The sequence below is a fragment of the Culex pipiens genome, chromosome 3 (genome assembly GCF_016801865.2).
Source record: "Culex pipiens pallens isolate TS chromosome 3, TS_CPP_V2, whole genome shotgun sequence".
Classification (NCBI taxonomy): domain Eukaryota; kingdom Metazoa; phylum Arthropoda; class Insecta; order Diptera; family Culicidae; genus Culex; species Culex pipiens.
The window spans coordinates 11,532,092-11,549,793 of record NC_068939.1 but is presented as its reverse complement, the minus strand read 5'-3'; the positions used below and the strand labels follow the sequence as shown (position 1 = coordinate 11,549,793).

At 31.4% G+C, this 17,702-nt stretch overlaps 1 protein-coding gene across 2 annotated transcripts in view; it reads right to left on the bottom strand.

Moving 5' to 3' along the window:
• Positions 1-7,279: 7,279 nt before the first annotated feature.
• Positions 7,280-17,702, bottom strand: part of LOC120432606 (RNA-binding protein Musashi homolog Rbp6) — a 1,179,690-nt gene continuing 1,169,267 nt past the window's right edge. For both annotated transcript variants that reach the window (XM_052709473.1, XM_052709474.1), the window contains 3 exons: positions 14,783-14,848; positions 14,473-14,711; positions 7,280-10,035 (listed from right to left, as the gene is read on the bottom strand). In XM_052709473.1, coding sequence (XP_052565433.1) covers positions 9,994-10,035; positions 14,473-14,711; positions 14,783-14,848 — 347 coding nt within the window. In that variant the 3' untranslated portion in view covers positions 7,280-9,993. The remainder of the gene's footprint in view (positions 10,036-14,472; positions 14,712-14,782; positions 14,849-17,702) is intronic.

The following is a 17,702-nucleotide window of genomic DNA, read 5'->3' as shown; positions in this document are numbered from 1 at the left end:
TTTAAAAACATTCTAAATCTCTTCGAAAAAATGACAAATATTTCTTTAAGCAATCATTTTGTTCAAGAATTCAAACAAGTGAAATGATAATAGTCAAGGCACGCAATCGAAAAAGGGGCCAATTTTTGTTTTTTTTTGTCAATCATGTATCAGGCCAGATTCTCATAGCTCAAGACTAAACATACCGACCTCAATCTTAATCTGTATATTTAGATGCAAACTTGGCGCGGTATTTGAGATAGGCGACTCAAAATTAGTTTAACTTGAGAATAACATCTCAAAATCCGAATTATTTGTTTTAGCTTTATGCAGAATGTTTGTAGCCTTCTTGGATGGATTTTTGAAGAATTTTATGAATCATATTGGTTACATTTGAGTTGTTATCTTATTTATTGATTTGTCTACATCTTAATCGCCATATTGAACGCCATTTTGAATGTAAAGAAACAGGAAAATCTGGTAGATTTGAATTTATAAAAAAAAATCACTAAAAAATATTCACGATTTGCATCTTATTATTTTCGGGGTTTTATTTGAATATTAAAAAATGCATCTGAATATTAAAGACTTCATTTTTGAGTTCTGAAAACAATTTTCCTTATTCTTTGTAATTTTCTTTTATCCGTTGGATAACAATTTGTCAAAAGAACCTATTAAAAATAAGTTAAGAAAAAATATAACGGTTTGTCGATGCATTCCTTATGTAAAATATGCCATTTTGCATAAATAGTTTTTTTTTGTATTTATCTTTAGAAGGATTGATTTTTCAATACATAACTCTTAAACCATGCGGTTTCGTCAACGGATCCACAGGCGTGTATCGTTCTTTTTGCGACAAGACTCCGCCTCCCGGGTCTCCTAAGTGTGAAGGTATGGCACGGGGAGAGGGCACCAAATACCTATATTAACACTTAGAATTTTTGCGTCTGCCTCGGGATTCGAACTGGTGACCTCTGGATTGTGAGACCAGTGCGCGGTCCGATTGATCCACATAGGCAGACATTTTTCAATATATATCTTAAGGAATTCGTGTCTTCGGCATGTTTTTTTTTAATTTTCTAAGATAAAAATTGTTGTGAAATTTGCTACTCTTTTCGATTGAAAAAATCATACAATTTTAAAATGATTTCTAGCAATTGGAATTGTATAAATCATGGGTTTATAACTTTGAAATAATTTTGAAGGAAGCAAACCGCAAATATTGCTATTTTTTATTTGATTTAAACTTTCCAGGAGGCTCCTCTCTGACATAAAAAGCAATTTTGCATTATTTTTTTTACCTATATCTTGGGAGGGAATTTTCAAAAAATTACTGAGCAAAAATTGTTATTTTCTTAAAAATGTTATTTTTTATCTAACGTTAAATCATTCAAAGTAAATATGACAAAAGGCATGTTTTGAGCCTGAACATTTAAAGCTATTTTTAAATGATAGTTTTGATTTTTAAATTTTCAAAAGCTTGTTGAGAATTTGAAAATTAAAGCACAAGTTTTCTAAAAATCGGTTAAAAAATAAAATAAATGCTTTTTGGAAGACACTTCTTCTTTATATTTTAGTGGCTGGATCTAAGGAACAAAAAGTCAAAGCTTTAATTTTTCAAAGACGATTTTACAGGGTATTTTATAGAAATATTCTCAATAAAAGGCACTCTCGACCACTATTTCAAAAATCGAAAAAGGTATGTTTTTTTCTTCTTAAAATCCGACATTAAATTTTTATATCTCCAGAACAGTGATATTTTTTTTTATAATATTGTAAAGTATATTTCCACTGCAAATTCGATTCTGAAGCCAAGAATGAAGTTAAGAAAATGTTCTGATTAAAATCTGATCGAACAAAAAAAAACAATATTCCTTCATAAAAATACAACTTGACTAGAATGTTACAATTTTTTTTCTGAATTCTCTGAATAAATACCTACGACTATTTCGAAGACACCAAATCTATCAGAAAAGTCTTTTCCAAAGTACAGATTTTTGATTAAAAATATGTTCATTTTGAATGACCAGTTCGCAAAATTGGATGGAAACAGACAAAGTAATACTTAAATCAAACTTTCAGAGGAATGTCGATTTGCGAAACCGAAAAAAATATTCAGTAAATAAAGTAAGTTTCTTTATTGCATTAAAACCCTCTAACGCATTTAGAGCAACTTTTGTTCCACGAAAAACTTTACTTCTCTTAAATTATGTTTTACATGTTTAATTTTTTGTATTTTAATTTGCATTTATCTTATTCAGTATATGTTTGTTTTTGAACATTTTTGGCCTATTCTACCTCCTCATTCACATTTGCCTTGTTTTTTCGTATTTTGCTTGTTTTTCGTATTTTCTGATTTATTACATTTATAGAATAATTATAATATAATAATAATAGAATTGTCATTTCAATTGTTGAAACATTGTCTGGTACAATGCAAACATTAAAAAATAAAACGACGTGTTAGTAAACACAGCCAAAGTTGACCCCTAAAAATGTCACATAAAACAAGTCAAACTTCCAAACCTTAAATTTTGTAAAAATTTCAAGAGTTCTTCTTTCCAATGCCTTTTAAAGATCAAAAATAGGTTGATTTTTAAGATTGAAGCCCGTTCTTGAAACAGAATTCAAAAAAATCTTTAAATTTCTGATCATTTTCAGTAGAACAAATCGATAAATTAATGTGGATAATTAAATGGTTATAAAAATCTATTTTAATTAGAAAAAATCCAGTTGTAAAAAAAAATTTACGCAACTTGATGTCTTTTTATCTACATTTTCGGAAACAGTTCATTTACTCAATTAAAGGTGCACTTTCATCAGGGTCTGATGCACCGAGGTATTTGATACGTTTCTGGTATGTTTCTGAAGAATCGTATATAATTTATTTTGCACAAATCAATTAGACTGTTGAAATAAATCCAGAATTTAAAATAGTAATTTTCAAGGTCATTATTTTTAGGCCAAATTCAGAAAAATTTTGATGTAAATTAAGCATTAAAAAGCGATACAAATTCAATTTGAATTAAAAAATTTAATTGAAAAACTTCCAAATTATTTTTTTATTTTTTCAGGTATGGTTACACTTAAGTTATCAAATCAGAAGTGATAAAAAAGTGACATAAATGTATTTGACTGAGCTGAATCTTTTTAAATGAAAATAATGGCTAAACCCATGATGTGTTCTGTCGTTGTACAGGTAATTGAAAGACCATCGAAGTGATTAATACATTTCAAAATCTGGCAACTTTATCTCAAGTTTCACATCTTTGGTCAGGCGTTTTAGGAATTGAAGTTTTCGGATAGTTGAAAGTTCTAATTCATGTATTATTTTAATAATTCGAACGTTAAAAAAAATCAACAAGCTTAAATTTGAAAATAAGCCAAAAATAAATCTTCAATTTCAAGCTCTGTCCCGTCCTTCCGAAAGCAAAATATTCACCCCCCGAGCCAAGCTGATTGATTGACGGCGATTATTTTAATCCTCTGAGCGAAAATTTTCTCATTTCACTCGCCATCACTCAGCGCCCTAAGTGTGTGGGTGAGGGACAGTACGAGCGGGAATCGCATTTGCTCCTCATTCCTCGATTGTGTGACGAATTGCGTTTCATATGTCGCATTGTTATCATTTGAACTTTTTTTTTTCTCTCTTGTAGCTTTCATTCTGTGAATTTTAATTTCAATTACCTACTTGTGATTTGCATTGTCCCGGGCTCGGAATCCCGATCTGATGTGTATTTTTCATTCTTTTTTTTTGGTCGCGCCATTTTCGACCATAATTGAATTGAATGATTCAATTTCACGGTGGGATTCACTTTTGCCTGTTTGACCAAGAGACAGGCCGGGGCTGGCAGTTGGCCACACTTTTCAATCATTCCCACGCCAGACGGAGGCCAGTTGGGGGGCCCCAGAAAAAAAGGGGCGACATTTTTTCTTCGATGGAGCGATTGTTTGCACGGGTTTAATTTATGTCGGGATTCGCTGGAATGCGCCGTTGGATTAATTGTGGAAAAATCATGAATTTATTATTCTGGAATTATTCTTCAGATGAATACTAATATGATTGCTGAAAGTTATTCAGAATGTGTTTAAACAAACCAAATACTATTTTAAAACCTCGTAAAATTAAAAAAAAAAAAGATTGAATACGATTTTGCTAACCCTCAGCTCACCACACCCAGGTTCAAACTAAAAAGTGTCAAACTAAAACGTGTCATACCAATGGATGTTTAAAATGTACTTTCATGTCTAGTCTTGTTCCTACCAGGAAAAATCTCAAAATGCTACGATCGTACAATAGTATCGCCCTAAGAAAAGAAGCCTAGCTTCGTTGTCCATTCACATTCTCAACTAACCCTAACCGTTCACGCACTCCTAGAGATGTCCACAGAGGAGAATAAGAGCTCATCGAGGAAAACTTATCCTTTTTTGGTTGATGATGTAAATTTCATACATAATTTTCATAATTGACATGTAGGCAGCACTGCAAGTCGCTTTGCTGTTTGTTTTTCTTTAATAATAACTCTTTTTTTTGGTTGCTCAATTGCTCAAACTTTTGCTTCCTAGAACTTTTTTGGGTTTTTTTTTTCTTTAGTATATTTAGGTTTCCTAGCATTTAACCAATAGCTCATAAAATGTAGAAAAGCTCAGCAAAAAGAAACAATGATCACGCGGGATTCTACTTCATTAACAGAAGGTCTTATTTACAGGTTATACATAGTTTGCTTTTGTTAAATGTATTTATTATTTACAATTACATTTCATTGTTTTTCGTTCACGAACTTAAAACATTGCAACTGCGTGCTGTGTTGGTAAATACATTCCTTATAGAATTTAGTCTACTAAGTTTTTCTTCACATTTTCCTCATCCCCGTTTTGTTTAGTGTATAATTTTTTTAAATTTAGCCATCGTTACTTAAATGCTTTGGTCCATATATTCATTTTATTTATTTTGTTGCTTTTACGCATATTTAATAATTCATTTTTGTCTTGCTTCTTTACAATAATGAGAAGAGGTGATGTTTGTGAATAGCTGAAAAATTTCTTTCAAAAAAAGAACCTTGCGTTTACGTTTTTGCTTTAGATGTGTGGTAGTTTTTAAATCTTATGGCATTTTGGTTTGCTTTACTTATTCCTTGTATATGAGTTCCAGTAATTTATTGATGCACGGTTATGGTATCCTATATTTTATTCTGATATATTTTTCTTTAAAGTTCTTTTCACTTTTTAAACATTTGTTTGCTTCCTTATTTTAGTTTACTGATTTTGGTTACTGGTATATAGTTGGATTTGGGATAGTTGGCAAATTATTTTGCTTCGTTTTGACTAGCTGTAGGATTTTGTTTTATGGTTGTTTTGTATTTTCATGTATTTAGTATTTCAAGTATGTCTGCTTTTGTTATAGTAAAATATGGTTGTATATATAGATGTTAGAATTTATTGAATTTGGTTTGTTTGTTTTTTATTTGCGTTACAAAAATTCAAATATTTGTTTAAATTTAGTTATACCCTGTTGAAATGTGATTAATTCAATAATTTTCCCACTTCGTTCACGGTTTAAATATTTGTAAATTTTTTACCAAAGTGTCTAAAGATTAACAAATAAAACATTGGTTATGTGCCGTTTGCAATTATTTCGCATTTCTCTGTTATTGATTCATTCTGTGTTGTTCTTGAGTGTATAAAAGTAACGGTTGCTTTTTGTTTTTAAAATAAGTATTGTATATGTTTTGAACAAAATAGTCGTCTAACTATGTATAGTTGGTTCCAGTTTTCATAATTCACCTTGTTTGGAATTAAATTTTGTGTCACAGCTTTTTTTCCAGCCCAATAAGGAACTGAATATCGATGTCGGTAGAAATGTCAGAAAAAGAACCAAAAGGCCGTTGATTCTTTTCAGACATTCTTCAAAGTGTTTTAAACTACAAATTTAGGTTAATTTGGATACATGCAAAACATATTTGTGGTTTTAAACTTTAAAATAATTCCAAATAATCAAATAAAGAAACATTTACGAATGAATGATATAGTCTTGTTATCTGATAATAATATTTACTTTCTTTGACAGGTGTAGCGATCTATTTAGGGAGCGTTCTTCTATTACGTAACGCAGTTGGGCGGAAAGGGGGTCGGATGCGATTTTACGCTCTATACAACATTTTTAAAATTTGTATGAAAATTTTATTGCGAGGGTGTCTAAAAATCCAAATTTTTGGTTACGTAATAAAAGAACGCACCCTTTCCTACGGTCAAGCCATCCCGCAATCCTGTCAAAAACGGTAAATATTATGATCGGATAACTTGATGATTTCAAGCAAAACAATGCTAATGGTTGGTGAGTTTGTAAACAAAGAGTGAATTCTGCTCGCGTCATTGAATGTTTACATTAGGAGCGAGCAGGATAACAAACAAACTCAAATTGGCCCATTTACATTGTTTTGCTTGAATTTTATGACAGTTTATTTTGAATAATGATGAATGAAATATGCACAAACAGAAGCGACAAGTTTGGGTGCAGCTGAGCTGAGACGTTTCCAAACAACTGATCAGAGATAACTGTCAAAGAACACGAATAATTTTCGCCAAGCCTACTGAGCAACAACACTGAAAAAAAAAAACGCCCAACTGATAATTACAATTACAACAAAGAGGGAAAGCAAATTGGATTTTTAATTACAAGTGAAATATTTCCAAATTTTTTTGTGCTTTTTTTGACATTTGTACAAAATTTCAACAACTTTAATTTACATCAAAGTGAAAAACACACTGAAAAATAAACGCAACGACAAAACGAGAATCTTTAGTGAATAAAGAAAAAACAAAGTCAACAGTCAACTTACCCGCCTGAGTAACCGATTTGTTTTTTTTTGTTTTTGTTTACATTCGAGTGACAGCACCGCGCGCGACCGGACAAAAACAAAATGGCGGACAAGGTGGCGAAAACGCTCTCAACTCAACCGGACCGGACGGTGAAAGGAGATTTCTTTTCTAACAGTTTGAAAGGGGAAGTGAGGGGGGAGGAGCTGTCAAAATGTGATGATGTAAACAAAAAGGGCGTGATCAAACCAAGGAGGCTGGGATGGAATAAAACAAAGAAAACACATTGTTTCTTGATGTGTGTTAATTAATTATTATTCTCTTCTTTCTCTTTTTTTCCAGTTTGTTTTTTTTCTGCTTCTTCCTTCGTTGGCGTTACGCCCCGCGCAGCAAAAGTTTTTTTTTCTTTGTTTTGTTGTTGTTGTTTGGTTTTCGTGTAGTAATCGTATTTTTTGCTTTCTTTGCGTCAAATTGGTAATTATAATTCACAATAATAATCTGTCCTGCCTTTTTGAACTGTTTTCCTCCCAGTAGTTTTGAATGATTTCTTGTGTGAGTGTGTTTGTTTTTGCTTTTTCTGTTTTTGTTTGTTGTATAACTTGTTGTAGGGATGTGTGTGTATGGGTGAGAGAAAATTGGATCTTGCAATAACTGTCAGTGGTAATGTTTGTAACTGTCATGCAATGGGCCTTTCTTATGCTGATTTTTGTTTTTGTATTAAAATTTAAATGGTTTCATTTTGCATGTGTGTGTGTGTTTTTTTTCTTTCTTTGTGTGAGAGACTTGCCTTCCATACAATTTGGTTCACTTTCGTTTTAATTGAAATTATGTTTTTGCTGTGTTCACATTAATCTGCCAGTGATCGCACATTTAAATTGTTTTTTTTTCGCGCTCTCAAATATTTATCCACATTTTCCCACGTTGTTTTTATTCATCATGAGTTGCTTGAATGATAAAAATTAATTTATAATAATTTTATTATCATAGTATTTGTTTTAAATATTTGTATTATTTTATTTATTTAATTTAAATTTCAATATAATTTATATTTAACTAAGTTTTTTTGTTTTTTTTTTTCTTTGAATTACGCTTTTCTTTAATTCATATAATTCATGTATTTATAATAATTTACATTCTCATTAAAGTTAGCTCACCTTCTCGCTCGGATAGTTTTTTACCTTCCAGTGTAAAAAAATCCAAAGTTTATAACTTCTCCTCGCGTTCCGGTCACATTTTTTTTGTTTTCTCCTCTCTGCTATCTCTCTCTTCTATTTTGTTTGTATGCTTATTACCTTTTCTCTGATGATGAATGGGTGTATCTTTCCGTCTTCTTCTACTCCATTTTTCGCACTGTTTTGTATGCTTACTGCCTTACTTTTTAGTAACAATTATTATTGCATTTTTCTCCTTCTTCTTCGTTTTTTTCTGTTCTCTTTGCTTCGATTCCTTCCATCTTTTTTTTTTACACAAATTTTGCGTTTTATTTTTCCATTTGCCGGAGCTTGGTTTGGGTGTTGTGATTTATTTTTGGTTTTTGGTATGCTGCTATTTTTTGCTTTGTTTTGTTTTGGTACTTGAACCTTTTCTCGCAAACGGAGAAAATCACACTGCACGAGTAGTTTTCAAACGTTTAATCAATTATTAAGGGTTAAGCTGCGTTGCGGTTCCGTTACTTTCGAAAATGCAAGGAATTTCCGGATTTCTGAAAAAAGGTCGAACAATCGGATAGGAGGATAGAGGAGTTTTGGTTTTCTTTTTCGGTTAGTTAATTGTTGGTGCTAAAAACAAACGCTAGCCGCGCTCAAAAAGTAGTTATCATCGATTCGCTTCTCGTTTTTCTTTTGTTCCTGTCTGCCCCATAATAATAAATATATATTTATATATACCCTAAGACCACTAGCTCTTATATTTTTTTTTGTTTTTGTTTGCCTTTACAGTTGCCTTAATTCGTTAAAAAAGGTAAAAAATTATCATATTTTAATAGATAGTTGCTTGCAGCAAAAAAACGGAAACGTAATAAGTTTTGCTTAATTATTGTTTGTGTGTGTGTTTTGTTCTCTCTTTCTTTTTTTTATCTCTCACGAGAGCGAACTTGCTACTTTCGTTCTCTCATTGCTCTCTTTAAACTTTTTTTTTGTTTCTTTCAGTAAGTTTGTTTTTGCTTAGTATTAAAGAATTCGGTTTTCATCCGCTTTGCTCTTACAGTATAGTTAATAATTGTATTTAAAGTTAAAAATTAAGTAAATATAAAGAGAATAACAAATATTTTCCAAACAAATTACTTCTTGTTTACCTTCAATAGCCTTAAACAATGATGCACTTTTTGTGTGTGTTTTTTGTGGTTGTTGTTGGTTTGCTTACAAATATCTGTGTGTGTGTGTGGTGTAGTATATTTTTATTTCTTTATTTCATGTTTTTTTTCTTTTGTTTTACCTTTTATTATCCTTGTGTGTGTTTGTGTATTTTTTGTTGATGTTGTTCTTGATGTTGTTGATGTGGTAGTTGGATTAGCCCTTTTACGTTTGATTTTGTGACTGTTGCGCTTTTGTGCCCCCCTCTTCTAATTAATTTTCGTAAGCTTTACTCACTCAGCCAGCCGAGATGAGATCGCTCTTGCAGCACACACACAAACTCACTTAGGCACTCACTCACTCGCTCAATTCAACACTACCACACCACCAAGGAGGAGCGGTTGGGTACGCGGGGGACCGTCCATAGAAAGCGTTCCAATTATCGCCTGTTGACTACAAAAAGCAAAAATTATGTTGACACGTGCTCGAAACAGCGTGTGGTCGCGCGCACACACACACACACACACACACACACACTTTGCACAATTACACAATTTACACACGTCCTTTCTCACATTACTAGTACCACTGTCAGGGTGTGTGTGAGTTTGTGTGTGCGTGTTGATCGTATTTATGATGTGAGATGTGTTGGGGTTTTGTAGTTTTGAATTGCACGCGTATGAAGAGAGAGTCCTTCGGGGTTTTCTGTATATCTGTGTGTGATTATTCGTTTCTGGTTGTTCTTTACTGGCTTTCTGTTGTTGTTGTTGGGAGTCGTTGGAGGGGGGCTTCTTTTGTGTTGGCTTTTTTCCGGTTGGTGCTGTTTGCTGCTGCCTGGGACAAATGGAAATCATACCCCGGTCCAAAATAATAGCGACGATGGTGATCAAATATTGCTTAGTTTATTTCAATGGTAGCCGTTGGTGAACGCCGCTGGAATCAGTTGACCCTGTGGAGGGGGAAAAAATGGCAAGAGAAACAAAAAACAGATTTGTAAGTTGGGGTTTGTCGCAACAGTTGGTTGGGAACGTGGTTTGAATGACAAGAAAAATCGAAATTTTTGGTACGCAGGCTTTGAAGTGATTCATGAATGTTTTTTTGAATTGAATTCGTGACCGCAAGGTTGATCGTGTTATTTTGTCTCTATATTTTAACTTAATTTTAAATATTTTTGGCCTAAATTTTGAGAAAAAATACAATAAGTATTAATGATTCTTTTTAATAAAAAAAAAATATAGGCTCGTTTTGAACTTTTCATGCGATTTAATGAAATTCTCCATACGGATTTGCAGGGTTCATATAAAAGACAGCGGCGAAAGACCACACTTCAGTTAAAGTCACCATAGTATAATAAATAAACAACGTATAAAAATGCTTCAAAAATATTAAAAATTCAGCTAAAATTAGTGCGTCCATCCCGGGATTACTTGATTTTTTTTTGGCAAATCCCGAGAACTTTTATTGGTTGTCCCAGTTTTCCCGAAATTGAAAAAAAAACATGTTTTGGTCTGGAAACTCAGGTTTGGTTGTTAAAATAGTGGAACAGATGAATACTTATCAATCGATAGGATTTTAAAACACTTAAAATTTTAATAGGCATATATCAGCAGGAATATTGCATTTTTAAGAGATTGCTCTAGTTTTTTTTATATTATCTAGATTGTGTTATATATTTTGCGGCGAATCTTAACAAATGTAACGAATTGGGACCGCTGTTAAAGCTATAACGTCATGATTCGAAATCCGGACACTTAGTAGCATATCATTTTCGTTATAGCTGACAAAAAATCATGTAATAAGTTAAAAATGAAGAAAAATCATCAGAATGTAGTATTAACAGTCAGTTTTAAGAGAATGCATGCAAAATATGTCTTTTCTAACAATTTTTCATCAGAATTTGAAAATTAAAATGACTTGTTGTGCTTCGAATCCCGGACACTGATAAAAGCTGATTCGAAATCCGGACACTTTTGCTTCGAATTCCGGACACTCGTTTTTGCTAATGAATCGCACAAATTTGAACTGAAATGTTAGTGAATCGATATTTTATATAAAAATTTGCTAGAATTTGAGAAAATTAAAACCATATATTTCTGCTTTGCTTTCCCGGTGCTTGGGACGCCTATGAAATATTTCTCGTGAAATATTTCGCATTTTTGGTTATCTTATAATTTTATTTTATTCAATTGTTTTGACATTAACTACAGCGTTCAAACAAACTTTAAATGAAAGTTGATGTTAGAATTCATCAAATAACACAGTTTTGACATTCATAATGCGAACTTATATCCAAATAATTGATAAAACAAGATGAGGTGTCCGGGTTTCGAAGCGTCCGGGAATTCGAATCATGACGTTATTATTTGCACAATATTTTAATATTTTTCCAATTGATTTCGGTTTAAACAGAATACGAAAAGCAAATATAGCAAACCGATTTTCAAATTCAATGCTGTATAATATACTGTACCCGTAGTGACTTAAATGGAGATACAAGATAATAAGAAAAAAAAATGTTTTAAATAAATATATATTATTCAACTTTGACTGAATGTTATTTTTTCGTTATCGTTTCTTTTCTTTCTTGTTTTTTTTTGAAATAAAAAAAAGTATTTTAAAATTAGTTATTTACAAGAAACTTATTTAATCTGAATCACATTGTATTGAGAATTTGTGATTTTTTTTAAAATCTAATACACTACAAAGTACATTCAAAAAATCAAACTAAGCATAGCTTTTATGCTTCCTAAAAACTGCTGTTTCTGTTCTGATTGCAGTCAAGATTACCACTAGTCAATGAGGATCAAATAATTCTATGATTTCAAGCTTTTCATGTATTAAACTCAACTAACATATTGAAAAAAATGGATGTCATGATCATTTTAAAAATATCCCGGGGTCCTGAAAATTCCAGAGATTTATAAAAATATAAAATAAGATTTATTTTCAACTGAAGCATGTATTAAAAATGTAGGAAAGTCGTGAAAAGATGCCCGAAAAAACTTCCTGATGTTACAAAAAAAAAACAAAATTGATTATTTTTTATGTTATCTATTTTTTATAATTTTTGTTTAAAAAGAGCACTGGTAATAATATTTTTTGTTATTTTTTGCTTAGACAAAGACCTGAATTGGTAGCTTACGTAACAAATTGCAAAAAGAAGATTTTTTGCGGCCCGAGTCTTACATTTATCCAACATGGTTCACCGAGTTTTGCAACGAGTTCCATAACAACTTTTTTTTTTGCAGTTTCGAAAACACCTTTTTATGGCAAAAGTTCATGTTTTTTTTCAATTAACTGTTAAAATAAAACAATAAACAGGTGCAGCAAATTTCAACTTTTCAGAATCCATTTCAGTTCTGAAAAGTCGAATTTTTCAGTATTTATTTAAAAAGCGTTGCTATTCCAATCTGTTATTTTTGGTGCGGAAATTTAGTTTTTTCGTCGTTCTAGAATGACAGCAAAAGTAAGTAGTTTCATGACGGAATTGAAAAATAGTAGTTTATGCAACAAGTTGCAAAAAGATGATTTTTTTCAGCACGAGTCGTACATTTTTCCAACGAGGTTCACCGAGTGCTGAAAAAATCAAGTTTTGCAACGAGTTTCATAAATTTTTTTTTTCAATTCTAAAAACACCCATTGAGTGAAATTTTAAGTCAAATTTTCATGTATTTTGTCAATAAATCGTTTATATAAAAAAATGTTAAAAAGTGTTACTTTTCGAAACAAGTGCTGAAAAATTCAACTTTTTAGCATCCATTTCAGTGCTGAAAAGTAGAGCTTTCCAGCATTTATTTTGAAAAGTGTTGCTGTTCGATTCTGTTATTTTTGGTACAGAAAAGTAAGCTTTTTCATCTTTCAAAAATGTCAGGAAAAGTAAGTCATTTTACGACGGAATTGCAAAAAGATATTTCATTAGATAAAAAAGGAAAAAAATCAGTTTTTGTTTTATTTTGGGGCTCTAGAGACCTGCTTATCATGACTTTTCGCAAATGAGCCTCTTTAGAAATTATAATTTTTGTTTTTTTTAATCTGGGTCTTTTTGCAAGTAAAAATTAATGTCAAAAAAATCAGCAACAAGTTAATGGACTAACTAATGATTTGTTTTAACAAAATAGTGATTTTTCAATAAAAAAAAACCAAAACCATAGTGACATTATGATAAAGTACACCGTTTTAATTGATAGCCATTTTAAAGCAACTTAAAAAAAACAGTAATAATAAAAACATTTTTGTTTTTTTTTAATTTTCAAATGCTGAGATTTCAAAATTTTAAAATAGGTTTATTGTAGAAAAATACAGAAAATTTAACTTTTTTCACATTGAAAAACGGACCTTAATTTCCCGAGGAGTTTTTATTATCCATGTTCTAGATATATCATTTATCAAAAAACGAGGGCTAATTGGTGAACGCAGAGAAAATCTCATTTTCTTGTTTTTTATTTTTTATTTTGCATGGCAATATATAATCAACCAAAGACCTCATCAACAATGTTCATATATGCAAAATGTAAAAAAAATCTCAGCCTTTCGAAAATATTGTTTAAAGATGAGCAAACAAGTGCACTATTTAAAAAAATAAAAACAGCGACATTAAAAAAAAAATCTGAATATTGCAATAACTTGAAAAGGGTGCACTTTATCAATATTACATTTTGTGTGTGAAAAAGAAAGTGTTCTGTACATCACAATTTAAAAAAAACAAATTTGTTTTATACGATTCTCAACACGCGAAATATGATTATTAATGCAGAAATATGCATTTTAGAATGTTTTCATATAATTCGACTTCTATTTCCATTTTAATTTTGAAGTTTAAAAAATGCTTTCTGATTTTTCAGACAAATTCCTAACTAGGCTAAAGCCATCAAATCGGCAAAAGATATAAATTTTTATATGGACAGTTGTCGAATTTATTTGGAAAATGATATGGACAAATGGCATCTTTGGCAATACGGAAAAAATCCAAAAGGTTTCAGCCTGATCAAAAACTGTAAAGAATTGGATTTCCGAAATCTCTGAGAATAGCTAATATTATAAAGCGATCAATTTTGTCCAAAATGCTCAACAATTAAAAAAAAACGACGTGGGAAAGCTATGCCATCATTATTGGCATAACACTTTTGTTTAAAAATTTATGCATTTATGCAAAAAACGCATTTATCATTATAGAAATGAAATTTTCGAAACATTGAAAATTTTAACATTTTGTGTACTCAAAAATATAATAACTAAAGATTTTGTTTTTATAAGTGTTAAATTCTAAATTAATTTTGTTTGAGCTTTAGTTGAAGAACTGAAACTTATAAGTATAATAGTGCGTCCAGATTTTTGTATGGACAGTTCTGAAGATGAAATAATGAACAAAATAAAATCGTCAACTCACCGGGCTGTAGTTGAGGGGCGCCCGGCTGACGGCGATCGCCGGGAAGCCCGACGGCTGGGGGCTGGTCGCCTGGACGTACCCGACGCTGTCCGCCCCGCTCGAGCTGTACATGTCGATCGTCGGTCCGGGCGAGTTGGTGTTGGTGAAGCCGGTCCGCGCCCCCGTGGTCGTGTGCGGGGAGGCCGGCGTGCCGAAGCCCTGCGCCGCGGCCGCTGCCGCCGCCTGGTAGTTGTTCATCACTGTTGGGGAGGAGAGAAGATATTCGAAGTTAGTGGGTGATCATTTTGGATAAAAGTTGCGTTTTTATTACCTGATAGAGCCTGTGTTAGCAGCGGGGTGTTATTGTTTGGTGTCAGCTGGCCGTTTGTGATGTCCACTGAAAAGAGTTGGAAAAAAGAAGAGAAAAAGAAGAAAAGTTGCAAAGTTAGTCAAGATTTAGATCCGTCGATGTTGGTTTCATCTAACATGTAGTAATGAAATAAAACTTCTAGGAAAAATTGAATTCTTGGTTTGGTTTTGTGCGACAATCCATCTTATCATCGAAAGTACTTCAGCAAATGTTTTCTTTAGCGAACGGTACTTAATCGTGTGTATCAGTGTGTGTATGCGTATTGAGTGACCTTAATCTAACCTCCAACCGAGTTCCGAGTAGCTTAGAATTAGTTGATATCGCGCGCGCCTCTCAACCGTTTTGATTGGCAAAGTTTTGCCCATTTGATCCGAACTTTGTTTACCGCCTCTTCTCCCAACCCCTACCCGCACGGCCTTATATGGACATCATCTTCGAGACGAGTTGAGTTTATTGGATGCTAAAGAAAGAGAGAAGGATCATCTAGAAACGGCTAATTGATGACTATTCAACCTACTAAAAGGGGCCCCTAGGCCGGTTGATTACACCTGCGTGTGTGTGTAAGTATGTGTGTTTGGAAAACTAAACTGAAATAAAAACCGTAACCCAAACCTACAAACACAACGAAACCTTTCTTTTGGGTTGGCCCACTGTAGTCTACCTATCTTAGGTTAATACGAAGATTATGAGTACTACAAGACCTCTACTCAAAGTTAATGAAAAAATTTAAGGTTTACGAGATTTACAGAAGATCTTTGATCAAGACTGCCAATCTGTAGGACTTATTTTGTCAAATTTACATTTGGTTAACGGAGATCTTTACTTATTAAGGTGAAACAAGCATTTAATGAAGTTTGTTTTTTATTGATGTTTTATCAAGTTTATATCAAAATATATATATATAAAACTTTTCTGTATGTTTTACAAATAATTATGCATTTTTTTCCATCTTAATTATAAACAGAAAATTGCAAAATTTGAATCATTTATTATCTGATCATGTTCAAATTTGGTGATTGAACGGGATCGAAAAATCCGACCACTTTATCCTTTTTGACGCTACACCTCATTTTACCCAAAAATAAAAAAAAAACTACAAAAAATAGGTTTAAGAGTGTGTTGCACAAATGGAACTTTTCTGATTTGATTTCACCACCGTTTGCTCCGCAAAAGGAAAGGGTTTCCGCTTAGTTTGTTTGAATGTTAAAATTACTGACCTTCGACGGACTTAAGTTATGAATCACCAGCTTTATATGGTTAATTTCTTGATGTTATTCCTTAAAAACGTTCATGCTATTCGAAAATACGTATTTTGGTCAAAATAAAATTATTAAAATAAAAAAAAACTATACGTTTACGCCCAAAATAAAATTAAATGTGTAGTGGAATTATCCATCATAACAATTACACTTTCAATTGCAGGATAAAGTTTTTTTGATTTATCAAAATATTACTCACATGAAAAACATTATTTTGGGTTCAGATAAAACGTATTAATTTTGAAATTTTTAGCTTTCCTATCAATTCAAGTGGGTCTTAAATATCATATTTTTATGATTTTCAAGATATCATTGAATTTTAATTTATAAATAACTGATCAGTGATACTATATTTTTTGGATGAAAAATGTTTATTCAACTATTCCGTCGCAATCAATGTTTCAGACTTCAAGTTTAGTTATTGATGCACGAAAAGACATTGAAATTACTAGAATTTTAAATGAAAAATTATTAGTTTCAGTGAAGTAGTGATTTAAAAATATGTTTTCAAAAGTTAAGATAAATGCCGATTTATGAGGCTGTAAATTTATTAAAAAAATATTTTTTTTAAAACACGTTTTAAAATACGAAATTACTTCTAGAATTGTTATTGAAAAAAATTAAAACTTTTCAAAGAATTCATTTGAGCATTCGATTCTGTACCTAATGCTTTAAACAAAATTTGTAATAATTTTATATCTTACAACTAAAATCATAATTTTAATGAAGATTAAACTGAAATCAGTTCATGATACTTTTTAAGCATATTTTTGATCACTGTAAGGCCATTGCAAACTCGCCTAAAAAACCAGGTGGATTTTTTTTCTCCATTTTCTTGTAAATAGATGTTACAATCTTGAAAGAATACATTGTACAATTTTCATTTACGATTTTCATTAAAATAAAGACTTTTTAATTTTTTATTGGATTTTGAATTTTAGGATCATTTGAAAAAAAAGACCAAGAGAACAACATTTTTATAAATTCATTGATATTTTGCAATCAAATAAGTCACCTAACTGTATTGATGTACGAATGAACATTTTGTGATACTTTTCGCCTATTTTTGTTTGAAAATCAGGGTTGAAACTTGAAATTTAGTTTTAATTTGTACTAAAAATATTGTCAATTGCCTTATAAAACGTATTTAAAAGTTTTTACTAAACATTCTTCGTGAAAAAAGAATTTATTTGATTTATTTTAATTTGGACTGCAAATTTAGTGCCAATACTTTTTAAAAGAAACGGCAATTTAATCTAAACTAAAAAAAAAAATGCTTAAATGGATCTGATTTATTTTATTGGCCTCTACGTAAGATTGGTAGGTCTAGTTTTGTCCCTCAGCTCTGGTCAAAATAAAAATTAAATTTCAAGTACAATCATCAAAATTTGGAAGTAACCGGAAATTAGCAAAATTTCAATAAAACTATGATTTTTTCCTGAACTTTTTATATATTTGCCTATCTGTGGTTCCAAAAAATCTGAAAGTGCTCTATACCATTTTGAATCCAAAAATAAACTTTTTACGATGTTTATTAAAGTAGGTTACAATCTTGTTTTTCTATTTGTTTTCTTTTAAAAAATAATAATAATTTTTGGTAATAATTTTACTGCGCGATTTCA